We start from the raw sequence: 20,166 nt of genomic DNA, 5'->3' as shown, positions 1-20,166 counted from the left end.
TTCCAAAGAGCCGTGTGATCATACTGTGCATTCAATTTACAAAATCAACATGATATTTAGTCAGCACAACTTCTTGTCATGCAAATATTTTATAATATTTACATGATATATCTTTATATAATATTTATTATATAAATAAAAAAATAAATATTAGGAACATCTGTGATTAATAAAATATGATTATTTTACAAACATTTTTATTTCTCTTTATCTCCAAAAACACTACTTTTCAGGAAATGAAAAAAACACTTTTTTTATTACACTGTGTTGTTAAAGTTGATATTGTGGCTTTATGTATGGAAGGACACGTGCATGTGTCATTATATTATTATTTTACCAAAATCAAGCTCAAATGGTGTTATGCTATTTTTGACCTGTGAATATTGCATCTGAGGCAGTACATCGCATCATGTTTTCATGAACTTATAGGTTTTAAATGTTATTGTGGCTATGTGGGCGCTTAGTTTTTTTCCATCATTTGGCCAAAATCTCATGTTAAAAGATGAAGTGCTAGGCAGTATTGACAGTATTGACTATGACTCGATGACAAATGCTAGACTAAGACACTCTTCTCTGCTCCTCAAATACATAAAACATTAGCCTTTATATATATATATACAGTAGTATTTCTTGAGTAAAGAAAACACTGTACTTATTCAAACAACCAGTTCTTTATTGACCCAAGCAGAAATGGCCCAAAATGTGTGTGGCACTTCATTCATGATAGAGGTGGGTGAAGTTACAAGTGGAGTTTACTGACAGTTTTGAGGATCCAATGGAGTTACGAGGTTTAATCACAATCTCTTTTTAATACTTTTCATTGGTTAGATATTTGCAAAACCCACAGACACGTGTAAATGGTGACCAATAGTAATGATTTATAATAAAAAAATAAATAAAAATGACGAAATATGGAGATGCAAGGTTTCCGCCAGACAGCAACGATTCCTAATCTGTAGAAGCCCACAAAGACTGCATTATTTTTTTTATGTTTTATTATCTCAAGATCGCTGGACTCTATAGATAAATGATATTCAACATTTTAATAAATGATTTTAATAAATTAATATTTTTAGTAAATGAATTTATATGATTTTTATAGTTATTCATGATATACTGAATTTTTTTTTTTAAATGTGTTTTTTTTTTTTTTTTTTTACTCACAATTTCAACCCAATAAAATATTTTAGAGCTTGGCATACCTAGAAAACTTTTATTCAAGGTAAGCAAATAAACAAGTAAGTAAAAGTAAATAAATAAATACATTTTCAAGTCTAGAAATCCTTTTAAAATTAGGCTACCTCATATACATCCAGATTTTTCAGCCCTGTTTCTTTGTCTTATTTTAAATAATTTGAAGTCATCTGAGGTTCCCTTGGAAGTTTACTGAGGTCCCTTGGTTGAGAAACATATATGTGGTGTAGTACTTGAATTGGAAAAATAAAAGTGCCGGTACTCCCAATGCTCAGTTCAAAATGCGTTCCTGAAAAGGAAGGGCACAGTGGACTTCCGTGCACGCAACATGTCAGAAGTGCCGGTACGCTAAAGGTAAAAATAGAGAAGTGGCGGTACTGCATACCGGTGCGTACCGGCCCATTTCAAGCACTGATGTGTTTTAAGTCAACTTTGAAAAACCCACTAAAGTCACCCACTATGTGCAAAACACATAGTTGTTGGTGCAAACATTAATAAAAAGGCCACCAGAAGATCAAAAAATGACTCAACATCACAAGAAGTCTTAAAGGCCCTGATAAACTAATTCTTTTTCGTTCTTCGTTTAGGAGTAAAACGAAGTTCGAAATGCGTGACTAGCGATATACTGTAATCGAACATTTGACGCCGCCCACACTGCTGAGAATGATGGTTAGATGAATATGTAAATATGTGCTGTACACTTTCTTCTCAGTAATAAAATAACACAACAAAAATGAGAAAACTGCAAGCATTTTTTATAGAAAGCATAAGAAAAACGTCTGGTCATAACAACATTGGTATGTTAGCATTTCAACAGAAGCACAAACTCTACAGTGAAATGAGTCAGAGAACAGTTCCACGTGAATGGAGGCGACGCCTCGGCGCACACCTCCTGTTACGTTTTCGTCACGGACCAATGGTAGTACGAAGGTGTTTTGCAGCTGGAGCACATTTTTTCTGAAAGTTTGCTTTGGCGAGCCATTTCGAACTTCCAAAAAGAACACAAAACGAACTTCGTTGTGGCCTGATTTTGTTCGAAATGATGTCACATCAGTTCGTTCTTCGATTTCGTTTGAAGTATATCGGGGCCTTAAGACTTCGCTGTGCCAAATCCAGCAGGTGAAGATTATAATGCAATTATTTCCCATTGTTTCTTTCTCTTCTTCACAGCATGTGTTGAAAAAGCTGCTGGCCATCACTGAGCTCCTCCAGCAGAAACAGGTGCACTATGCCATGTCCAACAGCAACAGGTAGTTCCACCTCGGTCATTTTGTCTGTCAGTTTGTCTCCGTCTTCCTGGAGTAGCCAATGGGATCCCAGCATGCTCCACCCTCATCCCCATGTCAGTTCCCACCCTTCCCATATCTTCCATCATCCCTTTTCCTCGCGCCTCATTGTCTGTGCCACGAGAACTATGCAAAATACAGCTGCAAAACAAAACAGCTGGACTCCCGAAGTCCGACACCAATGACTTTATAATCACACGCCCAAATCGTTCGGTTTGACTGCTCGCAGTATCTTGGGTACATATCAATTTAACAGACGGGTCGACCAACCAGTGACCCATTAAGTCCACAGAATAATGTTTTTGAATACAGGTTGCCAAAGTGTATCTCTTCATCTGCTTGATCTGAAACTGAACTGACACAAGGCTGCAACGATTCTTCTCTATAACTGGATTATGAGCTAAAAATGATTTTTATACTGTAATTTGTTACTGATTTACATGGCTATGAATATGCAAAATGTGCTCAGACTAGTGTTCTATGTTCTTTTTCCTGTTCTGTTTAGTTCGAATTGTGCTGTAGACTGGATTTTGTTTTTCTTTTATCATCCTCAGAGAGTATGATTATTTTATATCAGAACAATAAATTCTCTTGCTGGAATCATGAGTATATAATTTGAGGTAACCTGATTTGTTTTCCATATTGTACTTATGTTTGATTGGTTTAGTCTTCCCTGAGACAAATTCAAAGCCAGATACGTTCTCAGGAGAAAAGTTCAAGGTAAAAAATGTTTACATCAGTAAAATTTACAGTAGTAAAGATTGTATCAGGAATGCATGCACTTATTAAACATGTTTTATAAAGTACTGACTGGCTTATGTCTCAGATCAGCTCGTGAAAGCAGCTTTTGAAAATAAGACAGCTGTTGTGCTCTAAAAATATTCTAGTGTTTGTCTACATTTTCAGTTCTTGATTTTAAATAAAGAACCATTATTATGGTTACCGACAGCATCTGTGATGTCAATTGAGCATAACTTGAACCCAGAACACCCCCTTTTACACCAGTTTTCTTTAAGGAGACCGTCACTGTAATAAGTGTACTGTAAGACATCTGCTAAATGACTATTTAAAGGCTAAAAGACTTTTGCAAGCAGATCTTTTTCAGTGAATTTTAACATAGTACACTACAATTCAAAAAAGATGTTTTTGAAGTAAATCTCTAATGCTTACCAAGGCTGCATTTATTTGATCAGAAATACAGTATATATATAAAAAAAAGTACTATTAAACATTACCACTTACTATAATAACTGATTTCAGTTGTAAAATGTAATTTATTCCTGGGAAGGCAAAACTGAATTTTCAACAGCCATTACTCCAGCCTTCAGTGTCACATGATCCTCATCATTCTAATATCCTGTTTTGGTGCTCAAGAAACATTTCTTCTTATTATTAATGTTGAAAACAGTTCTGCTGCTTAATATTTTGGTGGAAACTGAATTTTTTTGGTATTTGATTAATAGAAATTTCAAACGAACAGCACTTATTTGAAAGATTTTCTGGTGACAATATGACAAGTCTTTACGGTCACTTAATGAATTGAATGCATCCCATCTGAAAAAGTATTTCTTAAAAAAAACAACCACCACCAATTATGGGAATAAAAAAATATTTTATTTTAACAGAAGTAAAAGACATGACAGTTAGTTGAAATATTTACAATCTAGTTTGAGAAATGTGTCCTCTGTCAGTGATGAGTGTCAAATGGAATCACTCAACCCGGTCATGAAAAAAAAAAAAAAAAAACTTTGAGGATGTTGCAGATTTAAACGATTTCATCGTCACAATGCATCCAAATCCTCATCAGTCCATTCCTGCAAAACAGAAAACCCATAAGCTTCAAGTGGCAGCCTGAAGACATGCATTTGAGGAACAAATATAAACTTACTTCCTCAGCAACCATCTGCCTTTTCACAACGTGATCATCATCTTCATATCCATGTTTTCTTTTCCTGAAGGACATGGACAGAGGAAAGCATCAGAACCATACGCTGTTATCATCTGAAGACTGCATTCATTTAGTGACTGTCTTTGGCGACTCATCACTCACACACATCTAAGCATGCAAACTAGTGCATTACTGTAGCTCATAAATGTGTAGTTATAGATCATACATAGCTTTTGTCCGTGTCAATTTGTTGTAGCGTTAACAGAAAAGTATCAGGTAGGCATTTAAAACGCTTGTGAATTAGAAGAAATCTTAAGTGCACACAGGGTGAAAACAAGCTTATCCATACCATATAGGCATCACGATGCCACAACCTTCTGAAAGTGCTTGAAATTTCTTATGCCTCACTATAAAAATCGCTCAAGAAAGGTCACCATGCCTAATTTTGTCTTTATTTTGCAGAACTGAATGTACCTTTATGGCTGTAGCCACCACTATCCAGATCCTCTAAAAGAAAAGATTGGTAGCAAAGACAGCAAGACTTGTTCTCACAAGATGCAAAGGAAGAAGATGGATGCGCGAACCAAGTTTTGCTCTGACTCTAGATTGGCAGTGTGTTGCCTATCTCAATCTCTCAAACCAACTGATTCAAAACTTGAATTCACAGATAAGCCATCAAACAGATGGTTAGAGGTTATATCTATCGAAAAGTATATCTTGGATCTTCCAACACTGAAAATCATGAACACTCCAAGAGAATAACCAAAATTGAGTGTAAATCGGAAATGCTTGCTGACTCAACCCCTCTTGGAGACTTCTGCAAAATCAACGTGGATCTGTCTGACTTCGATTCATACTGCTGGTGTAAACGGTTTGGGAGCCGTGAGCGCTAGACTGGTATCTGTAGCAAGCAAGAACTTCGGCACTGCATTGCTTTTGACCATCAGGGAAGCAAGATGCACTTATGGTGCAAGCCTTAAAAACCATCTCTACACTCAATTCTGCCGCACAACCTCTTCCTGTTTTCGACTGCGGTTTCAGGTGCAGGTAGGCTTAGATCCTAAAGATAGCAACTGATTCCTATCTTACCATCTGAACCGCTTCGCTTGACAAGATGCTGCATCCTGGCTTTTATCTCCAAACCAGTGTTTGTGTGTGATACATGAGCAGATCAGTGAGACCGATTCAATTTTGGAGGACAGATTACACAAGGTTGGTGCATGTGCCCACTTTTAATAACCTGCCCCCTGTTCTTCCACTGAAGCAACAGCAACAAACTCCAGCTCAAATTAATTTTATAGCTTTTCCCCAGAATGGGCCGAGTGGATTATGGGCTTCCTGGTTCATTTCACATGATAAAAGAAAGACCTATTGACTATCAAACTGTATTATTTTATAATATCAGCCTGTTTGTGTTTATCAGACTTGCTTGAGGAATTAATTTGGAAGTTTCTTGATGTGTAGTATTATTCCCTGAATTATATAAAACTGCAAAACTTATCTGGATGATTCTACAATTTCTTTTTTTTTTTTTTGGACAGGTAGTTGCATTGTCCTGTACTTGCAGAGACCCTTACAAAGAAAGTACTGAGGTGGTACCATTGGTGAAATCTGATGCTAATACCATGGTACTCTGACATACATCACTGTAATGAAAGATTACCGTGGTACATGTCCAAAAAGAACTGGTTTAACCATTGTACTGTGTCCTAAAAACATGGTAATACCCTGTTAGATTTATGTTAGTATGAGGTGTATATTCACTACCACTGACTTGAAACAGCTCACTCTGTATTTATGTCCTGTTTTCACCTACAGCTCATGTAGGGGATTCTCTACAGTACATTTAGCTGCATTTTATGAGCCAGCAAATCTATGTAAAGCATGACGCAGATTTACTTTTTTTTTTTTTTTTTTGTATTTGAGGTAGTTCATGTATTTTTATTTTTCTATTTTATACTCGAAAAAAAAAGAAAAGAAAAAAAAAAGAAAACTTTTGCATCTTAGATACAAAACACCAAGTGACTAACCTGGCTGAATAAAACTTAGTATGATTAGTTTGTGTGCTTTTTAAATGGACTGCTCTGCTTAAAACTATTACGTACTGTGTCATTTTATTTTTCCCACAAATACTCACAAGTTTGTAGCAAATTCAGCATGAATCCTTTCCAGTTTCTGTTTGCAGGTACCAACCTCCTCAGCTTTAGGAAACTCGTATGCTTTAACAAGACTTGTTATTCCTATAATGAAAACAGACACAATATAGAGTCACTTATATCCTTAATGTACCAATAACAAATGATTGATAATCCTTGGTAATTCAAATACACACACTACCATTGTAAAGTTTGGGGTTGGTAAGATTTTTTTTGATGTTTTTGAAAAGTCTTGCTCACCAGTATAAATGTAATTTATTCCTGTGATGGTAAAACTGAATTTTCAGCAACATTACTCCTGTCTTCAGTCTCACATGATCCTTCAGAAATCAGACTAATATGCTGACTTGGTGCTATAAAAGTAGTAGTGATATTTTTTGAGTGCTAGTGTGCATTAAGTCTACATAGGGTTACCGCATGGAAGGCTTTGAATGGATCTTCTATATTCTATAATGTTTTAGTCTAAATCAGGGGTCTCTAAACTGGAGGTCTGTGGTCCTGGAGGGCCACTGTCCTGCTGAGTTTAGCTCAAAAATATCTTAATTTGTGTTCTGAAGATGAACGAAGGTCTTATGGGTGTGGAACAACATGAGGGTGAGTAATTAATGACAAATTTCATTTTTGGGTGAACTAACCATTTAAACACACCTGAACTATCTAACTAGCTAATCAAAGTCTAATTAGGCATACTAGAAACTTCCAGGCAGGTGTGTTGAGGCAAGTTGGAGCTAAACTCTCCAGGACGGTGGCACTCCAGGACTGAATTTGGACACCCCTGGTCTAGACTATAAAGCTTTCAGAATGTCGTTTCACAGCAATATGGATCTTTAGAAAATAAACCTCTCATAAAATAACTTTGATGAATTTACAGGCCATCAGTTATCAGATTTACTAGCTGAATATGTTATGAAGGACCTGTTATGAAGGTTTTACAGGAGTTATGCATCTCTTATCTAGTGACATTTTAACAGGGGGGAAAAAAGGAAAAATACTTACGTCTCATTGACTCATACATCTTAGAGAGGGTCTCTTTATCGTCTTTAAGCCCCATGCATTCGGTCAAATATCTGTAAATGTCAAAGGAAATATTTCTTTACATCTTGCAATCTCCAGTGTTAGAATCTCAGAATTCTGAAGGAGAAACCTACGCCTCAATCTTCAGGCCAGCACGCGCAGCACTGTTGAGGATGGCGGTGAGGGCGATCTGAGATGGAGAGAAGAGGAGTCCGGCATCTGTCATCACTGCTCTGTTGAGAAAGTCTTCGGCACTTTTTCTCAGCATCTCTGGGTTCTCTAACAATGGGTATCTGGTCTGAGAATACAGAAACCATGCACTCAAATTTACTTACAAAGTGCCTATGATCTCTGGCGCCTCGGCCAATGGCGTGCCTTTGGAGTGGGACTGTCTGCAAGGCTTTAAACCTACCTTCAGGTCAATCAGAAAACCCTCCAAGGGCCGATACGGATTGTGAACAACCAAATGAAAATTGAGCTGCTGGATAAGGAGCAGCTCATACTCCAGAATCTGTTCTAGAGCTCTCTCCTGTCCCGCTGGGCTGTCCTGAAGGTTCCCCACAAACTGAGTGCTGGACACATTAAACTCATCCACTTTACAGGAGAGATACGCACATGTCAGCCTGCAAAGGTAAGGCGTGAAGGTCAGAACTGCAAAATCTCAAAAAAAAAAAAAAAAAAAATCACAAAATTATAACTTATTTCACTCTGTTGATACGCTTACATTATTGTCCGAGGGTGGTAATCCATTAATGAGTTGTTCAAATAGAATCTTCGAAAATACATACAAGCTGTTCCCTGAAAAATATATACAGGTTATACAAAAAGCCAGAACAACAGAACTAAATGATCCCATCTTTAACTGATAAACAACTGATATTGATTACCACAACAGATTTGGGCATCACAGGCTTGAACATGGCACAGAAGTCTAACAATCTCTTCTCATAGTGTCTGAAAAGCACTTTCTCTTCCCGTGCATCAAGAAACATGGATTCATTTATTCCAGGCTGAAAAACAGAAAAAGATATAATGCGATTGTCTTTCATGCTGTTAAACACTAAATTGCTGGTTTACTGTGGATTGTGGTGGTGGGATATATATACACACACAGTATATTGTACATAGAGAACTCCAAATTGTGACTTACCTTACCACTGGATAGGGATTTTGAGGAGAACTTCTGATTAGCTTCATGTCTTAATTTATCTAAAGTTTCCTCTTTATCATAAGTCCAAAATTTCTTCTGTGAGCTGTTGTGATACATGATGAATAGTAGGCTGTGGATGGAAAAATACACCTATGATTACACAGCAAATACGTGTTGTTTGACATCCTGCAGCTCTCGTGCATAAGCCCATATAAATCTATAAACCTACTAATTTCTAGTATTTAAGCTAATGTACTGTACTTCCGAGGCAGTTAACTAAAGCAATGTTTTCATATCTCATTAAAAGTATACTTCAATCTCACCCCTCTTGGGCACACGGTGATGTTCCGTCTGTGTAGTAAATCGAGGATGGTTGTACAAATATTAAACGGTTGTAAAAGATTCAGCTGATCTTTGTTTCAACCAAGATTTCAACAGTAGACATGCGTGTTTTCAAACATCGCGAGAACGCGTCGCCTGCCATTTACGCCACTCTTTAGGCGCCTTTGGATGATGTTGATTGTGTTCCTCACTCACGAGTCTGATTCTTTTCGGCGAGTCGGTTCTTTCAAACGGTTTGTTTCAAACAACCGGATCAAACAAATAATTCAGCAATTATTTTACTTCATGGCCTTAGCTTATCACACCCTCTAAAATGACAAATTAAAGTCATTTATGAACACGTACTTTTGTTTTATTTTGATTAGGTTTTATTAACAAGGGTGTTTATTCAAATCATACTTATGGATAACAAATAAACTGGTACACTTACAATTACAATAAACACTGAATGATTCGTATTCGTGTTGATAAACTGTCATACAATCATGACATAAACACATTCCCATTATGTTTTATTTGTAAACTGATGTTTGGTACACGAATCGCACTGAATCGACCCGAGCAGTGACAAACAGCAGTTTACAAATAAAACACACTGGGAATGTGTTGAGAATCATTCTGACCGAACCGGTTCAACTGATTCACTGAAAATATCCGACTTAAAAGAATCGCCTCCAGAGTCCAAATCTCCATCGCTTTTCAAAAGCATCTAAACAATGGCCACGAGGAAATATGTCCGTAGGTCATTTCAGGAAAAAAAGCGTCTACTGGAGAAATACGATCAACTTCCTCCAATGTCCCATAGCGCTGCTGCACGTCTGCTAAACATCTCAGGACCTCTGCTTTCTTTCTGGCTCCGGAAAAGGAATATTAAAACTGCCAAGTCTAAACTTCCTAGGACTGTCTTTCCATCTCGCAAGACGCCTCGAGTAGAAGCTGCACTGTGGAAGTGGATCGATACTTGTCTTGGGAACGGTATTACAGTCAATGATTTAATGATTCGTAAAAAAGCGACTCAAGTGGCTAAAGAAATGGGTCTCTACAATTTCAGGGCGAGCACAGAGTGGTTGACACGCTTTAAAACCCGGGAGGGAGTAATACGACAGATGTTTGACCGAAAAGACGCGCTAGGAGAGCCCAAATCTTGCAATACAGCGGCGGAGCGGTTTAAAGAGCATAAGAAAGACCTCACAACTAGAAAGACGCATCGAATCGAAGCTGCACTGTGGCGGTGGATCGATTATTCCCGAGAGAACGGTATTAACGTAAATGAATCAACGATTCGTTCAAAAGCGGCTCGGTTGGCCAGGACGGTGGGATACCCTAACTTCAGGGCGAACACAGACTGGTTCACGCGCTTTAAAACCCGAGAGGGAGTAATACGAGCGATGTTCCATGATCGACCAGAAAAGCTTACATCTGAAAATAAGGCGGCGGTACCAAGGATGGATTTTACATCTACAAAGATGCAGCAAATTGAAGGCGCGCTTTGGAGATGGATCGATCGTTCTCATGAGAACGGCATTACAGTAAATGAATTAATGATTCGTTCAGAAGCGACTCGGTTGGCTAGGATGATGGGTTTCCCTGACTTCCGGTCAAGCGGAGACTGGTTCAGCCGCTTTAAAATCCGGGAAAGAGTCGTACGCGGGATGTTGCTGGTCGACCAGCCTTCAGAAAATACACCAAGTGACCAAACCGAGGACGACAGTGCGTCCGAAAACGAGCGTGTAATGCAACAATCTGATGAAGCCACATCTACGAACCAATCTAACTATAAGAGCGAAGCACTAACGGATCTGGACGTTCCAAAACTCGATCCAACAGTGGTCACAGCTGAGCTCAATGGCGATTTACACACTGTCACTGTACCCTCACTGTGGCAAATGAAGGAGGCTATGAAAACACTAGCAACCGGTTTACTGTACAGAGGATTCTGCGACTTTAAACTTCTTCATCAGTTTGAAAAAGAGGTTGATAATGTTGTAAGAAGATCTTTGACCCTAGGATCATAAAATCCATGTTTAAATGCATCTGTATTGAAGTCTACAGTTGATTTTTAGAGACTAGTAGTCCAGTATGTAGCGTAATAACGGGACACAAACGCGCTCTCTCAGATGACCACATGGGGGCGCCAAGTGTTTGTTATAACACATTCACCAATATTGGGGGAATAAGTGATTCCATCAAGTGTTAATTTTAATCCACCTTTTATTTTGTAGCATGAATGTGTATTACATTATTAAGGTACTTAATTTGTCCTTTGACTTGAATTTTTGAACCTTGTTTTAATGATATTCTTTATTTTTTACATAAAAGCATTAATAAAAATACCATGTTGCTGACTCCTTCTCGTTTTTTATATGAATAACAGTCAGTCAAACAAAATATTAGCTTTTTTTAAAAAGCAACTGAAGCTTATAAAGCAAGACAGAATAAATTACCAACCTCCTATTTGAGTAGGGCTGTGTAACCTAATTTGCATAAACATGAGTAATTTATGAATAATAAATGTCCTTGTATTCAGCGTGATCCATTAATTTGCATATCACCATGGCACTACAGTTATTTTTCCTGTGTGCTGTGCTACCATGAAGCGATAAGAGCCTGCACAAAACTGAATCAAAAGGTGAGTATTTATTGCCTTTTTACACTCTAGTCTCTTGCTGTAGTTGAGGCATGATATATATGTTTTAAACTAAATAACTGTTTTTTTTTCTTTTTTTTTTCCCCATGCTTGTGAGTGGGTATAGGCTGTTGTATGTTTGTAGGGATGTTGTCAGTATGTGACTGCAATCACTATCATGTACTAGTGCTCTGTCATTGTGTGAATTGCATAAACATGATGTTTCGTTGCATTATTGATGAGATCCAAGCTCTGCCGTATAGGTGAAGTGATGGATCATGAGTGCATTTTTGTCTACACCAAAGATGATACTAAACATATAAATATGTCTTTGATGGCAGCCTCTCAGACCCTTGGTCAGTATTTTTATTTTATTTTATCATTATCAGGTGGTCTGGTGGAATGAAAACCACAGGTATGGTCACAGCATTCTGCTGCCGTATAAGATTCCTACTTCTGAATCCATCAGAGGTCATTTGCATGATCTGTTTGTCATGCAGCATCTGATTTCTGGTATCAGCAGCACTGCCTTCAGCCTAGAAATGCGGGCTTTAGGTTGCCAAGGAATTTCACAGTTTGACATTTTGTCTGTATTGGTGTTTAATGCAGGTGGAGATGAGTAAGGTGTCAGAGCTTTTATCCTTAAATTGTGAATATATTCTGGCAGATGACTTTAGTTATCAGCTGATGTCTTTGGGTGTTGTTGTTTCAGTCTGTACTGGAATCAGATGTGTCTCACACTGTCCTCAGTTTATCTTTATTTATCTGTCAATATTTCCTCTCCGTAATTTCAACAAATGATACATACTGATGGTTATGAATAAATCAATGTCCAGCCATGGCAAATTGATAGTATGCAGAGATAGAAATGTCTTGTATACTGTCGACATGATGAACAGCTGTCACTGTGTCCCCTGAACCACCCAAATATGCAAGATTATTGTGTGGAGGCTCGCTGTTGAGCTCTGAGCAAATCAATAGTGCTTTAATAAACTCGTTATGTTGTATTCAGGCTGAAGCATGTGTTATGCACATATTGAAAGTGTATGTTGGTGCTTTTTCACAAGTCTCAGATCATCTTGAAGAAGCAATATCGTGGCATTGACCCTACTCCTTATTTCTTTAGTAGATTGCAATGTTTTATAGTTGTGAGCATGCAGCAAAGAACCCTTGAAAACACTTCCATGGTGTTTACCTGCATAATGCCAGCCAACGTTACCCATCTGAATGATTGTCTTCTAGAGGCTATACTACATTATGGCTCATGCATGTTACAAGAACATCCGTTTAGAGTTAGACGATCCATTGCTGTGGCCTTTCTTAACTTATCAACATAACAGCGCCAGTACAGATTCTATAGAGAACCAGAACTCACCAAATTCAGTGCAGTAAGTTGGAAGATATGTAAATTTGTTTGGTTATGTAAATTTGTACCCAATAGCACTTCTCACCCAACCTAGTGCAATATCTAGGACCTCCTTTGTAAAATGTTGTACATATTACTTTTCCATTTTAGACGTGAATAATGCAACTCCTGTTTTTATAGACAATCCTTTTTTTCGTTTATTTGTTGCTTCTTAAAGTAAGAGACTTTATAGTCTAAACATTTATTGATATGTAATAGGGATGCATAATATATCAGAATCATATTGGTTGACTGACATGACATATTTTATCATTTATAAGTATCAGTATTTTTATATTTAGAAGATGATGGCTAAGGTGATACACTATTATTTTTGTCAATATATAATGCCCTTTCTTTACTGTACATTATAATTAGGGCTGGGTAAACAATTCTCGATTTTAATCGATTCTCGTTTTTAGGAACCGATATCGATTCTTAAATCTTAAGGATTTAAGTCTAGTCTGTTTTCAGTTGAATGAACAGAACATGTAGCGCGCCTCCCATCCAATAAATCACAATGATCTTTGTGCTTTGTTACTTTTGATATGAAGCAAAGTCTCAGATTTCAAATGGCATCCATCTTATTATGAGATTCAAAAAATAAATACCGTTTTGGCGCTGTTTAATGTGACGTGACAGATCGCTTTAGCGCCTCAGTTAAAGAGAAGCGAAAGCACGGAGCGCATGTGAACTGATCCTCTCCTCCGCTTTAACACCAGTTACAGCACGAAATAAACATGACTAAACATCTGAAGGTATGTTAAAATATACAGTACAACTTACCGAAATCCGTATCATGTCTCGTGTAATAGCTCAAACAGTGTTTCAACCTCGGAAAGATCAGCTTGTAAACAATGTCACGTAACGTCACATTTACCTCAGAAAAACATATTCAGTGACCATAAACCCATTAGTCAGCTAGAAAAGTGTACTCTAGAAAGCAGCATTCTGATAAATATAGCTATGCACCGTTACATATTCATTATAATGTTCTTCAATATTTAATGCTTGAATAATGTTTGAATAAATCAGTTATGACAGCCACGATTTAAATAAAAACAACAACAACAACAACAAAAAACGAATTGGAGTAGGAATATGATTATGTAATTCTAAACTTTATTTATTATAAAAAAACATATTTGAGTGTAATTTAAGTGTTTGTATATAAATAAGTTAATTTTAACCTTCAATATTATAGTAAAGTAGTACCAACTGACTCCCATGTGTAGCCATAGTTGAGAAATTTTTTTCCTCTAGAAAATTTGCCATGTACTGTAACTGATATACTACATCCAAAATAATCGATATCGAATCGAATCGCAAGCATGTGAATAGAAATCAAATCGAATCGTGAAAAGCCCTAATGTTGTGATACATTTAAAACCAATTATTTTATTTATTTATTTTAATTTTAATTTAAGACAAAAAAATAGTAAAGAATATTCAAATATTGTCCATTAATTAGGCTAAAAATATTGACACGAAAATCAAGTTATTTATTTTTTCAGTCAAAATCGTAGTAAAGTGCAATATTTTATTGATCTTTTTTCGCCTTCGCCAAAAAGGGAAAAAATCTAATCAAGTAACCATTAATATGCAAGAACAGCAAAATCAAATTCCTCCTCCAAAGTGAAAGAATAATTTTCCCAACAGTCAAATTTATGTTGACAATGAATAATATTTAGTATTTATAGTTTTTTTTTTTTTTTTTTTTTTTAACTGCTTTTAAACCCAAGTTTTTGGTTTCGGCTTGGTCATATATTTGGATGTGTACCAGACACTAGCACTGAACAAAGGCAAGCCCAGGCTTTCACATATCATCCACTCTTTATGCAAAATTAATGCATGCACCCCCATGACAGCATGATTTAATTTCCTCCTTTCATTTTCTGTCGCCCGTTGCCATGGACACCAGCGGAGGGCTGTTGTGATATTAGCTGCTACAATATGGACAAGTGCAGCTCTCTCCATGAAGCAAACAGCTACTAAATCACATGACCTCATCAAATCTCTATTCTGCTTGCAGACTGGCTGGCACTGTGCCATGATCAAGAGATGTAATGTATTCATAGCTTACTTACAATTTCAGGCTGAAAAACCGTTGGCGATTTATGTCAGACATACCATTGGAAGTGTTACATTGACAAACCAAACTATTTTGAAAAATGACTGAAAAATGTATTTGAGGGAAACGCGACACATACTCTCATAGCACATTTCGGAGGATAGCAGGATGCTATTGGCTTGTGGTCCTCATCGCGAAAAAGGCGATTGCACTAGGCAGAATGGCGTCATAGTGTTCGCTGTGTTGCCACCCAGATCATGTTGCCTGCAATGACCAATTGTGTGTGTTTATGCGTGTGTGTGGAAGCATATTAGTCTGCCTTGTCTGCCAGCGGAGTAATGTATGCCTGTGAATCCAAGTGTGGAGATCAAAATGTCTCAGGTTGGCATCGGGCACCCTTCCCCCATCAGCTCCACACACACCGCAGGTCCCATCCTAACCATCTCCCTCTAATTGGGCTCTGTCTAGATTCCTCAGCTTAATATTGCATCCTATTTGCCAGTTGTATTCAGGGCATCTCAAACTGTACAATACCACCGACTTTAGTTTCAAAACTGGTTAAACTAGTTTAAATAGTCGCAAAAACACAATTTGTCCATTGATGAATTCATTGTTATTGTTTTTTAGGTACACAAAACTTTAGTTTGAGGGAGAATGTAATTAAATAGTTTAGTACAGTAGTACTAGTAGTATGCTCACCCAAAAATGAAAATTCTGTCATCATTTACTCACCTTCATGTCATTCTAAACCTGTATGACTTTCTTTCTTCTGTGGAAAACATTTTTTGTGTTCCACAGAAGAAAGAAAGTCATACAGGCTTGAAACGACATGAGTAAATGATGACAGCGTTTTAATTTGTGGATGAACTATATCTATTAAGTGTTATTTATTATGGAGCATTAATGAGTATTTTAAGAGTTCAATTATTTTTCCTCACTACTGCATTGACTGAGGAAATATAGGCTAAGTGGACACTCCTCGTACCCCCGAATCTAAATTCTGGCCACTTTCATTCTGACACACTTCTCAACAGCAGTGTGCCCTGTCAATATAGCTGGAGGTGAATAGATAATCAGACAGCAATCAGAAATTGAGATCTGCCATTCAAAGGCTATCTCTGTGTGGACGAGGAAGAGGACGGGCATCCTGAGAGTGCGAGCATTCATGTGAAAATCCAATCCTTCACAGTACACAGCCCCCGCAAAGCCTGCAGAATGACCCTTTTATCAAAGTGCCATGTCCGTAGCTCTCCAAATAGCCAGTGCGCTCTCAAGGTATAGATGCATGTACAAACCTGGCTGAGTAATGTATGACCTGTCTTCACAATGTTCTGGGTTTCTGACCCTGCAGTATGTGTGTGTTTCTTGTGAGAGTGTGTCTGTGTGTTGTCCTGTGGAATGTTTTGAAATGGCTTTCTTATGTTTGGGTATACTGAGTATTAAATGTGTTATTTACGTGGCTTTGACATGTGAAAATCTTATTTTCCTGACAGTCTTGAGAGTGTTGAAAGTGTCTCCAAAACAGACTGTATGAAATGACAGTGTTTTCATTCTAGAGTAAGAAGGGTTTACTGACACTGAGAGATGAAAATATGCTGAAAATAGTTTTTTTGAAAAAAATGGGACAAAAGCAATATTGTATGGTAAATTCTATTAATGTTAAGGTATTGGGGGGAAAATTTGGTTTGTAAAAGAAATAAATCTCGTATAAATTAATTGACATGACTACATGATTTTTAAGTTGTTGGAATGTTCTGGTTTGGAAAACAATGATGGCATTTTACAAACTCCAATTCAACAGCGTGATTTAGCATTATAGATGTACTCATGTCAAAACAAAACATTTCAGCATGTAATTTTTTTTTAAAAAAAGTATTTGATTTTAATTACAAAACAACAAAAACAATTCCATATGATTTACATATTTTAAATCATGAATCAAGCTGGTTTTATAATTTAAATGTAGTTTTCATAATACTAGTTTGATAATCATTTGTGTGTGTGTGTGTGTGTGTGTGTGTGTGTGTGTGTGTGTGTGTGTGTGTGTGTGTGTGTGATTCAGGTATACCCTACATTATAGGGACAAAATGTCCCCACAAAGATGGCAATAACCGAAATCCTTGTCTTTGTGTGGATATTTTTGGTCACCATGAGGAAAACAGCTTATAAATCATATTAAGTGATGTTTTATTTATTTATTTATTTAATTGGAAAAAAAAAAAATTGCAGAACACTTTCTGTGAAGGTTGTGTTTAGGGGTGGGGTTAGTGCATAGAATATTCAGTTTGTACAATATAAAAATTATTATGTCTATGGAATTTTCCCATAAAACATGAAAACCCAACGTGTGTGTGTGTTTGACTTTAATTAGTCTATACTATATTCAAATTGCAAATGGCCCCCTTGTGGTAATAAAGTCAAAAATAATTTCTAATAGACTATACTGAATAACTAATGGTACAATATGCTTAATCTCATAAAGCAGTGCTGTTCTTTGCCTTGGAAATCTGAATTTGTTTCACATCCCTTATTCTATTTTTTCACTCAAGTTGTATGTTAATGTAGTCATAGTTATTTAAAAAATAATCGGCTATGGGAGTACAAAACTAAATAAGTAGGATAAAACAAGAAAAATATAACCTTTTTATTTCATAATACCTTTTAAATATTTTTAATTTTAATGATAAAAAGACTGCTGATGGTGCCCACTTCCACCTCAAGATGGCGCAATGACCTTATTGTTTGACTTGGTAACTGCACCTTAAAAATTGCCCAGATGTGATTTTATGGCATTTCTAAAATTCTCTTCCTAGCATGTTTTGCAACATCCTGAACACTACATACTTAAGAAAGCAACACTAAGTAACCTGAGAGTTTATTTTGCCTTCTCTGGCTTGATTATGTGCTTCTAACTACATGAGCGAGGATGGAGCTCAGCTTGTAAGCTAACAGTGGAGTTTAGTACTATGGTGATTACAAGTGGCTGTTGATTAAGCTATTGGCCTTTATGGGCTACTCGTCTGTCTTTCTTTATTCATTGCATTCGCCCCTTTTTCTTCTTGAAAGAGACCAAATGGATCCCAGCAGGTGAAAGTAAAGAAACGTGAAAAGACGCCCCTTTTTGGTTCTGCTTTCACACCAACACAATACCCCGTCCCACCTCTTTCTGTCCGGGTTTCCTACCTGATTAAACCTCTTCCTATGAACCCATTGATAGATGGTGCAAAACCTAAATCAACAAAAGCTGTATGAGCCCCTCTTAAAATTTCAAACCCTTTTAACAGTACGCTTCAATTAGCTTTTGTTTCATGTGTATAGTGAGCACGTGACAGAGAGAGAGAGAGAGAGAGAGGCACGAAGAAAAAGATGTCTTTTATATGCTTTAATGTAATAGTTTACGTGCTGATTAATTCTGAGATTTCAAAGATAAAACTGGACTCTTTTTTATTAGTTTCTGTCTTTCTCTGTATGTGTGCAGAATTCCATTTAGCTTATGCTTTCTTATTTCTTATTTGTTTCATTAAACAGCACAAAAAGCACATAGTAAAATTACAGAAATGTTCACATTGTTTGTCATCAGACTTTTTGAATTTGTGATTTGTCGAGAATAGCAGCTTCACTTGTTTTGGAGACTTTCATTTTCTGTCACTTTTAATTTCTGGTGCCTATAAATGTGTGCAAATTGATTCTATTATCAGTGTGTTACCAGGCCTCCTTTTTGTCATTCAAATGAGTAAAACTTCAAATAAGAATTTTTTTTTTTTTTTTGGACTTATCCACTCATATTATGCAGTGTTTGGTGTTGGTGAGTGACATGGGAACCCATAATTGACTGAGTGTAAAAGAGGGTATGTCGTATCGTAATATGTAGATTCTATGTCTCTGTTCTTCAGGAGTGACATCCTGCATCCATGACAATTATACACATACACAATAAAGCTTTGATCAGCACTGTTTTCACCTCTTTATATCAGTATATTTATAGTATTTTTTATTATACTGTATGTTTGGTGGCAGATTTAAAATTGTGTACCCCATTAAAAAAAAAAAAAAACACCTGGGCATCTTAAGGGTTTTAGTAAATGAGTGCAAACTATCCATCTCTTAGTCTAATAAATTACTTAATACAGTATTAAAAATTGTATTGGATTTGAAAAAATAAAGTCCTTGTATGTTTATTGTACTACATTTATTTTCACTGGGTTTTCTTAACATTAATTCAACATTTACAATTTAATGCTAATTGCTTAATTGGGGGACCGTTAATCTGAAGCAGTGAAAACATTCAATAGAATTAAAATTGGTAAACTCAAGCTCTATTCAATGATAAATTAGTTTATTAATAACCATGCATTAATAACCAATGCACATAACGATATATTGTGAATATAGTAATATAATGTATACATTATTTATCATAATATTACTTATATTATGACAACACATAAATAATATAGCATACAATAGCAAAAATCCAGATCTTTAACATTTTATTTCGTCATTTTAGGTGTCATTTTTCTCCTTTATCTTAATTCTGGCAAAATACATTTTCGAAGACTAGCAAGCAAATTTATTTTAAAGGAATAGTGAACCTAAAAGTAAAAATTAATTTACTCACCCTCATACTGTTCCAGTGACTTCCAGTGTTAACAAGATTCACAATAAGTCTCGTAAGGTCATACATACAATAGCTTTGTGTGTTGGAGACCAAAATTTGAGTCATTATTCATTGAAATTCTTTCTGTAGCTCTCAAATTTCATTTGCGTATTTAAATATTTAATTCATATTCAAATATGGTGCAGACAGCCCCTGGTCCCCTCCTCTTTCATAGTATAGCAAAGAGCAGCATTATCATTCATCTTTAACAGTTCCTCTTGTGCTTTACAAAAAAAAAAAAAAAAAGGGTTTTGGAACAACATGAGGGTGAGTGCATGATAGAATTGTCAATATTTGTGTTAACCATCCTTTTAATAACCTGTAGTAAAGAAAACTATACAATGTAATATTATTCACTCTATCATGTGCACTTCTCT

The 20,166-nt window shown here is 36.4% G+C and overlaps 3 protein-coding genes across 3 annotated transcripts in view; 2 read left to right on the top strand and 1 right to left on the bottom strand.

The window, feature by feature from the left end:
* rasa1a (RAS p21 protein activator (GTPase activating protein) 1a) overlaps positions 1-3,431 on the top strand; it is a 48,983-nt gene extending 45,552 nt beyond the window's left edge. The window contains exon 25 of the mRNA XM_051892517.1: positions 2,365-3,431. Coding sequence (XP_051748477.1) covers positions 2,365-2,448 — 84 coding nt within the window. The 3' untranslated portion in view covers positions 2,449-3,431. The remainder of the gene's footprint in view (positions 1-2,364) is intronic.
* Positions 3,432-4,072: 641 nt separating this feature from the next.
* ccnh (cyclin H) lies at positions 4,073-9,276 on the bottom strand. Its single transcript, XM_051892521.1, has 10 exons — positions 9,012-9,276; positions 8,689-8,818; positions 8,426-8,548; positions 8,263-8,336; positions 7,951-8,161; positions 7,673-7,836; positions 7,521-7,591; positions 6,506-6,608; positions 4,369-4,432; positions 4,073-4,294 (listed from the first exon to the last, which is right to left on the bottom strand). Exons 2-10 carry the CDS (start codon positions 8,803-8,805, stop codon positions 4,262-4,264), a joined length of 960 nt encoding a protein of 319 aa, XP_051748481.1. The 5' UTR covers positions 8,806-8,818; positions 9,012-9,276; the 3' UTR covers positions 4,073-4,261.
* A 382-nt stretch (positions 9,277-9,658) lies between these two features.
* On the top strand, positions 9,659-11,375 carry LOC127512023 (uncharacterized). The gene has a single exon (XM_051892520.1). It carries the CDS (start codon positions 9,747-9,749, stop codon positions 11,043-11,045), a length of 1,299 nt encoding a protein of 432 aa, XP_051748480.1. The 5' UTR covers positions 9,659-9,746; the 3' UTR covers positions 11,046-11,375.
* Positions 11,376-20,166: the final 8,791 nt, after the last annotated feature.

This window comes from Ctenopharyngodon idella, chromosome 5 (genome assembly GCF_019924925.1).
Source record: "Ctenopharyngodon idella isolate HZGC_01 chromosome 5, HZGC01, whole genome shotgun sequence".
Taxonomy (NCBI): Eukaryota; Metazoa; Chordata; class Actinopteri; order Cypriniformes; family Xenocyprididae; genus Ctenopharyngodon; species Ctenopharyngodon idella.
This window is presented reverse-complemented; position numbering and strand designations above follow the sequence as displayed.

Coding starts and splice junctions, on each gene's coding strand:
- ccnh (XM_051892521.1), bottom strand. CDS start 8,805: ATGTATCACAACAGCTCACAGAAGAAATTTTGGACTTATGATAAAGAG. Junction 8,549..8,688: donor AATCCCTATCCAGTGGTAAG/GTAAGTCACAAT, acceptor TCTGTTTTTCAG/CCTGGAATAAATGAATCCAT. Junction 8,337..8,425: donor TGATGCCCAAATCTGTTGTG/GTAATCAATATC, acceptor TATATTTTTCAG/GGAACAGCTTGTATGTATTT.
- LOC127512023 (XM_051892520.1), top strand. CDS start 9,747: ATGGCCACGAGGAAATATGTCCGTAGGTCATTTCAGGAAAAAAAGCGT.